Raw genomic sequence first — 11,928 nt, 5'->3', positions numbered from 1 at the left:
GAAAAGTTCATATTTTCTAATATGAAAAAATACTATAATGGCACACAATCCTATGTATTCATTCTATGTTGATGGTTTACTTTACTTTTTGGCATTTCTCTAGTCTAGCAGATTCTGAATAGGACTTGGGGCTCAGTGATAATAAAAAAGAAACCTACGCATGGTCAATATTTTTCTCCAGTGCAAATTTATATATTTAAGTTTTTTTGTTTTGGGGCAACAAAAAATAATTCTAGTCACTGTATTCATCTGTATTGGTTCATTTGTAAAGTGGAAGTAAATAATTTTATATCATTGTGAAGAATGTTTTTTTTTCAGCTGATAAAATAGTGCGGGCAATTAAAGGGCGATAAATGCATGTAAACTGACTGGCGTCTTGACTGGCTCACACTGTGTAGAGCCAATGTGTAAATGGAGCTGGTCCCTGAAGTCACCTTCTCTACTGTATGTGCAAAAGCAGCTGTAAAGGCCACTGAACTATGCCAAAGAACAGTGCCATGCTTGGGCGCTGCTGCACACAATGTTACACAGAAATGTTAAATCACACAGCTACATTAATAATTACCAAGATAGAAAAGCAATTGTTGTTTTTGTCATTTTTGGACCTCAGACATAAGAAGCATTGCAAGGCCGTGGTGTTACTAGGGTTTGTATGTGTCATTATCAAATAAAGATTCATCTAGTTTACTTTCTATTTTATAGCATACATTTTTTGTCACATGGGACATTACCAGAAATTAATGATCTGTCACATGAAATCATAGTTTTAGAAGTTATTACCATTGCATCCTTTTCTATGTGTAAAATATGCCTGGGCCATATAGAATAAATAAATCTCAGGGTGAGTAATGTGCACCGTCCCAGGATCATACTTTAGTTTGAGCTGTGGGTCACCCACTGAGAGCCATGCCAAAGTTTGGGCCTGAAACGTTTTGAGGATGTTAGTATCAATGAAAAGAACATTCAAGTAAACAGGAACAGGGTTTTGCACTGGAGTAAAACATGGAATCTAGTATAATCATTTGGAAAATTAAATATTAAGAATAGATGAAGATACATTATTTAAACTGTTTAACACGTGAATTTCCAAAAGGTTTGGTCTAGCAGGCCATTTTTTTTCTTTTCTTTTACATAATAAATGGCACATAAATTAAAAAATAATAATTAGCAAAGCTTTACAGAGTCAGTGATTCTATACTAAATTTGAACGTTACAACTTAGTGCTACCCCCTATCCCTTAGGACGATGAATATTGTTTGTTTGAAAGGAACATATTGCCTTTGCTGACCAGGACGAGAAGGTCTCAGAGCAGAGTGGCGTGGTCGGGGTCTATGTGGTCCATACAGGCCAGGATGGCCTTCTGGTCCTCTTGCTGTGGCCGGCGGTAGAGCAGAGCAGAGAAGCGCGTGTACGGGTCATAGAGGAGGGGCCGTTTCTTCTTCTTCCGGAGGTAGAGAGCTTCTTCGGGCTGGAGTACCTGAGAGGTGTAGGCCTGATGGGTCTGAGAGGTGGAAACACCTGCACAAACAACAGCCCCATCAGACACACTCCCTCTTCAGTTTGACTTTTAGCAGGTGATTAACGCCATGGAGATGGGCTATTTCACTGTATTTTGGGCTCTTTCACTGTATTTTCCAAAGTCATAAACAACAAGCAGAAATATTTTTTGATTTGATTTCAAACACGTTTTACATGAAACTTGATCTGTTCACATAAACAAACTTTGAGATTCATCCGGAACATGATCAGATTAGATATTAGAGCTGCACTAGAAATATGGATATTGTGATGTATTGTGATGGAGTATCGTGATACGTACCGTTTAGCGAGGCACAAGGCACATTGATAAGGACATTTTTAAATAATTACTTATTAGACCAACATTAATATATATTAATTAGTATTAGATGTGTTGTTTTTTTTAATTCAAAGACAACAAATCTGAATTCATCTACACAATAAATAATCGGTATAGACAGAAAGAGCCACACCTGCTTTCTTTCTCATCTTGGAGTTATTGTTGTTCATGGTCATCTTCTTAGCCTTTTTAATTCGCTGGTATCTTAGTGCATCCATCCTTTCAGACCCTGATAGGGCACTTGTTGCACCTCGGCGTTTTCTGTGAAAAGAACAGAGGAGAGCTCAGGTAATTTGAGGCCCTGCACTGTCTGTGAGCACGACGGAGCGCACCCGACCCCAAACCACACAGCATGGCTCATGTCAAGCAAGAGGTGCAGCACATTATGAAATCCTAAAAAGCAAATACAGACACACACACTTGCAATGCAATATTACTGTCCTAATCATACTCTTCTACTCCGATAAAAGATGCACCAATTAAACGGTCACACTCTTTGCACTGAAAACTATTCAAATTAAAACAGTACAGATTCTACGGTCTGTTCTTTTCTGAAATGATATATTTTATGTATCTAAGACATTCCTTTCTTTCATGATCGTACCACAACAGCCCACAAGTCTTTAGCACAAACACACACTTGGTTCTCTCAAGGCACAATAACAGCAATAGTCTCGGCGTGGCTGCAGAGAGAAACCCAAGGTTGTTAGTAGGGGAAACCACAGCTCAGCAACAAAGCATTATCATTATGTATTCATAGACATGGATACTGTCTACAATGGGCTTCACCATGCTGACAGGGGGAGAGATGGCGGGAGGGGAAATGACTACTCAGGAACAGTCACATAATGGAAAATAAGCCAAAGGAAAGCGAAGCACTAGGACAACAACTGTAACAAGGATTATCCAGATATTTTTTTATTTGTTTTTTGGTAACGGAGCAATATTTAGCAATGGCATGCATGGCAGTTTGCACATGGAACACAACTTTAAAGGGGAATACATTGCAAAGCTGCTCATTGGGCAGTTTACTCCACTGTGTGCCCTTGCTCTTTACCCAGAGAGATAGTCTTTGTTCCTTAACCTTAGGTAGAAATGCTAAAGCAGGACATTGCTTCACCGATTGCTTCATGACAAATGTTCTGCAGTCTTATCTAAATGTTGATTACTGTATGTATGTAAGCTTATCATGCTCTGATTTGAACTGCCAGGGCCATAGGAGCTAGTCATTTCACGATACTCTTTTTAAACACTACTATTATTTGTTGTTGTGTACAACCTAAGATTATTCAAAGTGTACATAGACGCTATTTCCTTTCAGAGAATTTATTATACAGTTTATAATAAATTCTCTGTATATATGTTTGCTGGCAGCCCGGTGTAAACGCTCTCTCTTCTTTCTCACACTTATTGTGCTTTATCTCCTATATTTTGTAAATATAGTTAGTATATTTTTTCTATTTTACTGTACGATAGGGCCACGCGCTGGAATAGTTTTTTAATTCAACTGTTTTTGACTTTTTTCGGCTGGATTTGAGCGTTTTTCGTTGCGTTCGTTGTGTTGTTGTGACGTGATCTAGCTCCGAGCGAGCCCACCAGCCCCCCCCCCCGCGCCCTCCGGCCGCGCTAAAGTACGGCGTGTCGTCAGTACACGTTTATATACACGTTTATATGAAAGAGGAACTTCACGAACGATCGGGACACGCACTGGAATCGCTTTAAATTAACTTGTTTTGACTTTATTCGGCTGGATTGAGTGTTTTCGTCGTTGCGATGTGTCTTGGCTCTGAGTCCCCCGGCTCCGGCCCCGCCCCCCGGCTCCGGCCCCGCCCCCCGGCTCCGGCCCCGCCCCCCGGCCGGCGCCGTACCGCGTTTCCACAAAGGAGGAACTCATGAAACTGCGGACAACAGTCGTCTTACCCGGAGATCGTCACGTTATCCCGTCGCAATACTGACCTAACCTAATACTGATGTGCAATTCTGTCGTATGTGCAATTGCTGTTGGAATTCATGTGCAATTCATGTGTAATTACTGTGAAATCTATGTGCTGTCGTGACACATATTCATGTGCAATTACTGTCGTGATCACATGCAATGGTATTTATTTATTTATTTGTCTATGGGAGTTTTTATTTATTTATAGGAGATCTTCTACTGAAAGTGTTTTTCAGACTTCCTATAAGTGATCTGTTCTTCTGTATCTACCTCTGTATCTACCTGCGTTGCACCAATGAAATTTCCCCATGTGGGACAATAAAGGAATATCTTATCTTATCTTATCTTATTTTCGTAAACACAAGGCAAATCCACAGCTTTGCTTCTTTGGAACAGTTAACGGAGTTGACAATCTCTGCCAACAGATCCGAGTCCGTCACGCGACTTCCCACAAATATAACTGTTCTTACTCTGGAAAAAAGTTCGATTGGTAGTATATGAGACAGAAAAATCAATGGTCCGCAAAAACAATACATGATAATTGAGGGCAGGTGAAATTATGAAGACTTTTGCCTTTTCGAATATAAAGATTAAATGCTACTATTATTATACTAAGTAATAATGTATGTTCTATACACCGTAAGTGTATTCATAAATGCATTGCGCCTACAAACATATATGATATGTGGGTAAATGCAATAGTCAGAAGCTCAAGATGCAAATGTGGTTCATTAACAAACCACTCAGTTTGTGATACATATCTGACCTGTGTGAATGTCTAAAAATGAGAATGCTTTGGTCAGAATGCACACAGTACAGAGGACTGCAGAACTGAAAAAGCATTGGCTCTTTGACAAAAGAAAAAGGAAAAAAACTCAAACTGTGGAAGGAACACATGAAATAAGACTCTGAGTCTTGTATTCCCCTTTAAAGGACGATGTGATCAAAAGTCCCACCTGCTAACCCCCCCCTTTCAGACATGGATCCAACCCTTACCTATTGTGGTGTAGAGGACCTGGTCACAACAACGCGGCCCAGGTAGCTGAGATCAATCAAAAACAAAGCAGGTAAGACTCCAGGAGCCGCCAAGAACCACCATTCTGCCCCTAATTCATAATGATGAAACATTGCAGCACATGAGAAGCGGACAGGCCCTGTGACACACTTTGCCCAACAACCTTGGCTTGGAAGTCAGACCTGGGGTGTCCTGGGGCGATTAGAAGGGTTTAGATCAGAAAGGATAGAAGCTAGTGGGGACAATTGGTTAAACGCTCAGGTTACTAAGGTCAAGCATGGGCCGCAGGGCCTGCCAAGATGAGCTCTTCTTAAGCATCCTTCTGCATGATGGAGGGAGGAATCTTCAAAGGCTTGAAGTTAGACATTACAATGGGTGTTTTTATGTCGGGTCAATCAAATGAATATAATAAGTTTTCTCCTAGTAGGTGAAAGCAGGACACATGAAATGGAAAAAAGGTCTTGAGGTGAGATTTTTGATTCCCAGGCATTAAGGGGCTTGAGCCAAAGACACATCATATATTTTCAATGAAATGTATTGTAGATAATGTGCACATTAGCCCCAAAAGGTCTGAAGAGTATCTGTGAAGCCAAGGGAGTTTACTTGAAACAAACTGACTAATTCTTAAAGATGTATAGACATATATTTCCCAAAAAGTTGTCATTTAGACATAGCTTCACAGATGTGATGGGTGAATATAGTTTACTTTGGGTCTGACATGAGAAGCAGCATTGGTCTAATAAAACATGACTGAACACTTGGAGGAATAAGTAAGCACAAATATTGTTCACAATTTCACCTGAACTGTAAAGAAAAGCAAATGCTGAGAACGTAGGACTAAGATGGTTTGGCAACATAAATATAAGAGCAACTCAACACATGAAAGCATATGGGTTGGGAACCTCTGGACATGCCTAATGCACCTACCCTGAAGTGGACAACTGGGGTGGAGAGGACTCAGACGGAAGGATCTCTTCCTCATTCCTCCTCTGTGACGACATTGGCCCAAATATGCTGCTGCTTTCCAAAGGAGGTGATGGGGACTGGGAGGCTGGGTAGCTGGCAGCAGAGGTGGCAAAGGCCAGGTGGGAGCGGTAGCTGGGACTGGCTCTCCTGCTCCCCTGGCCTAGGCCGGGTGAGGAGGAGGGGGAAGATCTTCGTGAGAAACTGGCTGTGGAAGGAGGGAGGAGGGTAATCTCAGTCATCTCCGGGGGTATAGATGGTTGTACAATGCTGGGACGCGGTCTTGGGCGGACTACAATCTCGGGGGAACCTTGGTGTGAGCTAAAAGGGCTTTGTGTGAGGGGTGAGAGTCGAGAAGGCTGTAGAACAACCTGATGCAAGCCAGGATCCATCCTACGAGCCTGTCTGGGACTGAACCGAGGACTAGTATCAAACCATCGCGTGTCCAAGCTACTGAAAGTGCTAGGGACAATGTGGGCCATTGGATCGTAAGGCAAACCCTGCATGCCCATAGCGTGGCTTGTGTGTCTTAGCTGCCCCAATGGTGCCTCTTGCATAGCAAAATGCTTGGCTGGGGAGCCGTGAGGTTTGGCCTTGCTTGGGGACTTGCCCTGGTGGCTTCTTGGAGCCTCCAGTGGTAGGACAGTCGGGTAAGTTGGCATTGGGAGAGTGGAAGGTTGAAAAGCACTAAGGGGAAGAACATGAGGAGGAGGAGGATAGGGGGAGTCGTGACGTAGGTGCAAGGGTTGATGTGGAGGGAAGATGAACTGTGGCCCCTCAAGACTGGCAAAGGTAAAATCCAGTCCCTGCCAAATCTCTGGTGCACGAGACGTAGAGGACAATGTCAGAGGAAGGGGGAAACCAGAGATAGTATACTGAGGAAGCTCTCTCTCTCCCATCTCTTCAGGAATCACAGGGTGACCAAAAGGCCCCTCGGCCAGGTACGGAGGAGAGGACATGACAGAGCTGAGGGGGCTGGTGTCGGGCATATAAAAAGGAGGTGGCTCGTGATCCCCTGGAGGACCTAGATAACCATAGAAAGCCCTGTGGTGGTGGAGAGAACCTCGGATCTGCCCTGTAGCCTGTAGACGGCTGCTCTCCATGATGGTCATACCTTCGAAGGGCCTGTGGAAGCGGGGGCTGTAGGCTGGAGGCTGCAAGTATGATTCCTGACTGGAGATGGGAGAGATCTGGTGAGGCCGAAGAGTGGCCATTGCGGGTGGCAAAGGCCTTGGGTCATCGTTCTCTTCATCTGACTGTCGGAATTCAGGATATAGGTCAGATTCTTCCACAAAAGGGAAGCCCTCGATGCGCCGAGGTTTAATGGACATCTCCATATCGGTCGGATCAATTACAAACCGACCATCTGGACCCCGACTTATGAGCTCAATTGGTGTGGTGGCCTCAGTTTCATGCTTCATGCTGTACTTTTTGCTTGTTATTGCTCTTTTTGTCTTCTTATACAAAGACAGTTCCTCCTTCCTCCCTGGGCTCGGAGGTGGTTTTTTGCCACGCTGGTCGTGACTGTCTTCAGATGTTTCTGACAGTGACGCCTTGGAACGGATGCTTTCTGGGCTCACCTTTCCTGATGATGACCTGGAAAAAATATATATGAAGATAAGATTTTGTACAGATAATATGAATTTGTTGAAATAATGTTTGGCGTCAAAGGAGATGGAAGCAGAGAAAAACTATATGGGCAATATGATAGGCATAGTAAATAATGACAAAACTCTTTTTGTGTTACTCTTATGTATTTATTGGATGGTATATTCTGCAGTACACAAAGGAGAAAATTACACCATCTTTGTGCATGTGATCCAATGCCCATGCAAGAATGTTTAGTATACCATTCATTATTTCAAATTAATGTGATGAGATTGTATTTTTCAAAACTTAAATATTATGTATTTGAAAGTCCGTACTTTTTATTATTATTTGGTTTGATTTAAAGGTGCACTAAATAACCTTTCTGGAGGGAGGTCTACCACTTGCTTGTTTCCATGAAGATGTAATTTCTTCTCTATATATTTTTTCCTCACACATACTGTAGTGTCAATTGACCATAAGGGCATAAAATAAATATGATTAATTTCAGACTTCTTGAAAGATATCAGAGCAGAAAAATTACCTTATTAGAACTTTGATCGATGACACAAAATAAAAGAACCAAAGTCTGGCGAGGCTGAGATTTTGTGATATAAACACAGACTTGTAAGGATTGCAGGGACCACACACACAGGGTTTTTACAGCCTTTATTTGTGCCTATTTCAATTTAATAACATAAACCAAAGTGACAACAACAAACTGGGTTACTTAGACCAATGGCTCTAGTTGAAAATGTCTAATATAGAGGATTAGCTCAGATATATTCTATAGATTTTTCTTTACTGAGTAATATCCAAAGCTTAAGATTGACATTTAAAAGTATGTGTGACAATTCAACTAGACTAATGAATCTAACTGAAAGAAACTAAGACTAAGCACACTTAGTTGATCAAAAAAGTAATGTGGACTTTGAGAAGAATCTGCAGATTTGAGTATGTGTTACTGTGATGCTGTAGTTGGGTGGGCATCTTGGTTTTCAATCTAAATATATATTTATTTCTGTTAAAACTCTATTACGAAGTAGCATCTAGCAGTTCAGTTGCAAACATATAGTCTTTACAATTTCCACTGGCACAGATCCAAAAGTTTATGACTTCTGTGAAGTTGATCATGTTCAGGTAGATGCACAGTTAAAACAGTGAGTTCAGAAGGAGAGGCATATTGACAGAATGTCATGACCATAAATTAGTAACTGACACAAGAGTGCACTATTAAAGCACTACTATATATTTTCCAAGTATAGCAAAACTCTTTCTAAACACCAAATATATATATAAAACATTTATACTTATATATACATAATCCATCATTATTATTTTAAATAGCATGAAATATGTATTTCATTTAGTAGTATTTATTTCAAAAGCCCAGTGTTGTTGTTGCCTTGAAGGGACATTTGGGTCAACATGCAGCCGGGCCAGGTTCAGTGAGGCTGGGATAGAGTGAAGGGGGTGGACAGTGTGCACAGGGTACAGGGTAAGGCTGGCACACTCACTGAGGACTGAAGGCTTGGGGCCTGTACCTGCTTGCTTCAAGCCCCTCCCAGTAGGTTTCGACACTGGGAATGAAGCTAAGTGGACTCCTGGAAGATTTGGAAATAAACAGGTTGTGGATGAGGTGGCTTGGTAAAAAGATTTTAAACAAGTAGTTTGTAACATCAGAAACATTTGTAAAGTTATTTTAGACTAAATAAATATGAACAGATTCGAGCAACCAGTGTTCTTACGATAGCAATTCCTTAAAAATATGAATATTTAAATTAAGGATGCGCTAATCCAGCTTTTCAGGCCTGATACCGATCAGTCGATATCCAATATCATCCTTTCTCAGGTAACTTTCTTTCTTTGGCCCGTTGGCTTTATTACACAGAATAGCTGAGCGTGAAATGGGGATGAGAGAGAAGGGAGGACATGCAGCCAAGATTCAAACTCACGACACTGCGGCCGGCTGCGCATGCAGCCTTAACCATTTGATCACTGGGCAGCACATGTAACAGTAATGTTCTTTGAAACTAGCTCAACATGTGGTTCTAAATGTTAAGGGTTGTTATTAGTATTATTTATAAGTTCATACAGTAATTTTGCTTAAGAAAACCATCTGACAATGCAATGCTTTCATATTTCTTTATTTGAGCATTTTCTTATGTGTATCAAAGTTGTATTTACATGGTTACTGTGCTCAAAAGCATCGGTGCGCAGGGTCTCCGGTGCCTGTCGCGGAGGCAACCTCAGAACCCGGTGGTGGACACCGGAAGTAAGGGATGCCGTCAGGCTGAAGAAAGAGGGTTATCAGGCTTCTTTGGCTTGTAGGACTCCTGAGGCCGTTGACCGGTATTGGCGGAAAAAAACAGAGGCTGGGAGGAGTTCGGGGAGGCTATGAAGGAGGACTACCGGTCGGCCCCAAAGAAATTCTAGCAAACCGTCCGGCGCCTCAGGAGGGGGAAGCAGTGCTTCACCAACACCATTTACGGTGCGGGTGGAGACCTGCTGACCTCGACTGGGGGTGTCGTCGGATGGTGAAAGGAATACTTTGAGGACCTCCTTAATCGGGTGAGGGGGCTCAGTAGAGCCGCTGCTCCTCACATGGAGAGGAGTCAGCTGAGGTGGCTCGGGCATCTGTTCCGGATGCCTCCTGGGCGCCTTCTTGGGGAGGTGTTTCGGGCATGTCCCACCAGGAAGAGGTCGGGGAAGACCTCTCGGGATCCCCCCGGAGGAGTTGGAGGAAGTGTCTGGGGAGAGGGAAGTTTGGGGGTCCCTGCTTAGACTGCTGCCCCCGCGACCCGGCCCGATAAGCTGAAGAAGATGGATGGATGTACGTGCTCAAAAGAAGTATGATTATGTTCTTAACCCAATACTTTAAAAAAGCCCCTATCCTCACTAATTATTGTTTGGTCCAAGAGACTAAATTGAGTGTTGTGCATCATGTAACTCAAAGAGTTAAAACTCTTTAGTGTAAACCCTGAACTTTGACACAGGCCTACAGCCTACAATGATATCACTGTCTGACTTTTCTTTGCGTTGTGATCAAAAATAAATGGATGGATTGTAAAATAACTCAACATATTCTAGAGATTGTAGAGCTTTTAAATGAGGTTGAAGTTGGTTAAAATGTGTTTCTGTCTCCAATACATGGCTGATTGGGGAATCAGAGCAGTATTGGGAGATCTGAAATTGATCTTTGATCTATTTCATTTTCCAGAATCTCCAACGACCAATATTGGTATCAGTACATCCCTGATTTGAAAGACATAAAATGAAGTAAAAGCAGTGAGAGTGAAAATATTTGAGACTTTTTCAAACTAAATGGTGATCTCCATTGAAGGCTTACATTCTGCTGACAGCAGCCCACACACCTGCAGAGTCTTGTACAGCCAGGAACTACAATTAGCATTAAAACACAATTGATATTTACTGTTTACTATAGTCAGTAAAACTATTTTAAATGCAGACTTTGCACACTGTAATTATCACTCTCAAAAGTATTTATCTCATACTACTATCCCATGAAGACAAGATGCATGTTTTTACTGCTTTTGTAACAAAAAGTGTTAAATATTGTTGAGGACATAATGGGGCAAGCCCAATGTCATAATATGTCTCTAATTGTTGAGTAATCCACATCCTCAGCTGCTGCACTTAAAAAGAATTTTAAAAAAACTTGGGAATTTGTCTTGGGCTATCCACCCATGCTACCATCAAATCAGTGCAATAAAATACATCCATAAATGCAGAATACATTGAAAGACATGCAAGAAGTACATACAGTTGCCATGAGGTGCATTTATAGGATCCAACACATAATATGGAATTGAATTGAATAAGGACAAATATTATTTGTCCTTATTCAATAATCTAATAGTCTAATAGACACTGGCACTAAGCAGTTCTTAAGTCTAGTCATGTGACTGCATGGAACCCTGGACCTTCTCCCTGAAGTGAATAACTCACACAGAGCATGAAAAGGGTGATCTAGGATCTTATGGGCCTGATGCAGAGTAGCCTCCTCATAGATGTTCTGTAAGGATGGGGGCCCCTGGTCACCCATGTTTGCGTGCTGTGTGGAAAAGTCGCACCAGCCTGTTTTTAAGATGAACAGACAGATTGCCGTACCACGCTGTTATGCTGTACATTGTACATTGTACAGCATAACAGCGTGGTACGGCTATCTTAGTCTCTGACTGGTTGGCCACCCCTGCTGTATATGAATCAATCTGGGAAGGCTCTCGTCAAAAGCCGTCAGGACGTCAAAAAACCCGTCACGCTGATTGTTTGAAGCGTCACAACAGCAAAAGAAGCATGTACAAAGTGCCATTGTGTGCATGTTTAGACAAAATAGTCCGTATTTCTCCTATTTCGGCCGTCAGCGGCGCCATGTTTGTTTTGGTTCAACCCAACACAAGGCTGTTGTGTGATTGATTCAAGTCCTGCCTGCGGTCCTTAAATGCTATGTGACTTTAGCCTGTTTAAACACTGGTGCGGACTGCAAACGAATCAACGGGAGCCTAACAAGATGGACTCTCAAAGGGTGTTTGTGAACTCACAAAAAAT

At 42.1% G+C, this 11,928-nt stretch overlaps 1 protein-coding gene across 3 annotated transcripts in view; it reads right to left on the bottom strand.

Moving 5' to 3' along the window:
• Window positions 1-1,131: 1,131 nt before the first annotated feature.
• Window positions 1,132-11,928, bottom strand: part of igsf9bb (immunoglobulin superfamily, member 9Bb) — a 75,521-nt gene continuing 64,724 nt past the window's right edge. For 2 of the 3 annotated variants that reach the window (XM_072446783.1, XM_072446784.1), the window contains exons 18-20: window positions 5,737-7,368; window positions 1,992-2,119; window positions 1,132-1,518 (exon numbers count right to left, since the gene is read on the bottom strand). In XM_072446783.1, coding sequence (XP_072302884.1) covers window positions 1,304-1,518; window positions 1,992-2,119; window positions 5,737-7,368 — 1,975 coding nt within the window. In that variant the 3' untranslated portion in view covers window positions 1,132-1,303. Of the gene's footprint in view, window positions 1,519-1,991; window positions 2,120-4,790; window positions 4,837-5,736; window positions 7,369-11,928 lie in introns of all 3 variants that reach the window. The other variant, XR_011926953.1, reaches the window with a different exon arrangement.

The sequence above is a fragment of the Eucyclogobius newberryi genome, unplaced genomic scaffold, assembly GCF_026437365.1.
Source record: "Eucyclogobius newberryi isolate DKJ021-1_F unplaced genomic scaffold, fEucNew1.0.hap1 SCAF_15, whole genome shotgun sequence".
Classification (NCBI taxonomy): domain Eukaryota; kingdom Metazoa; phylum Chordata; class Actinopteri; order Gobiiformes; family Gobiidae; genus Eucyclogobius; species Eucyclogobius newberryi.
This window is presented reverse-complemented; position numbering and strand designations above follow the sequence as displayed.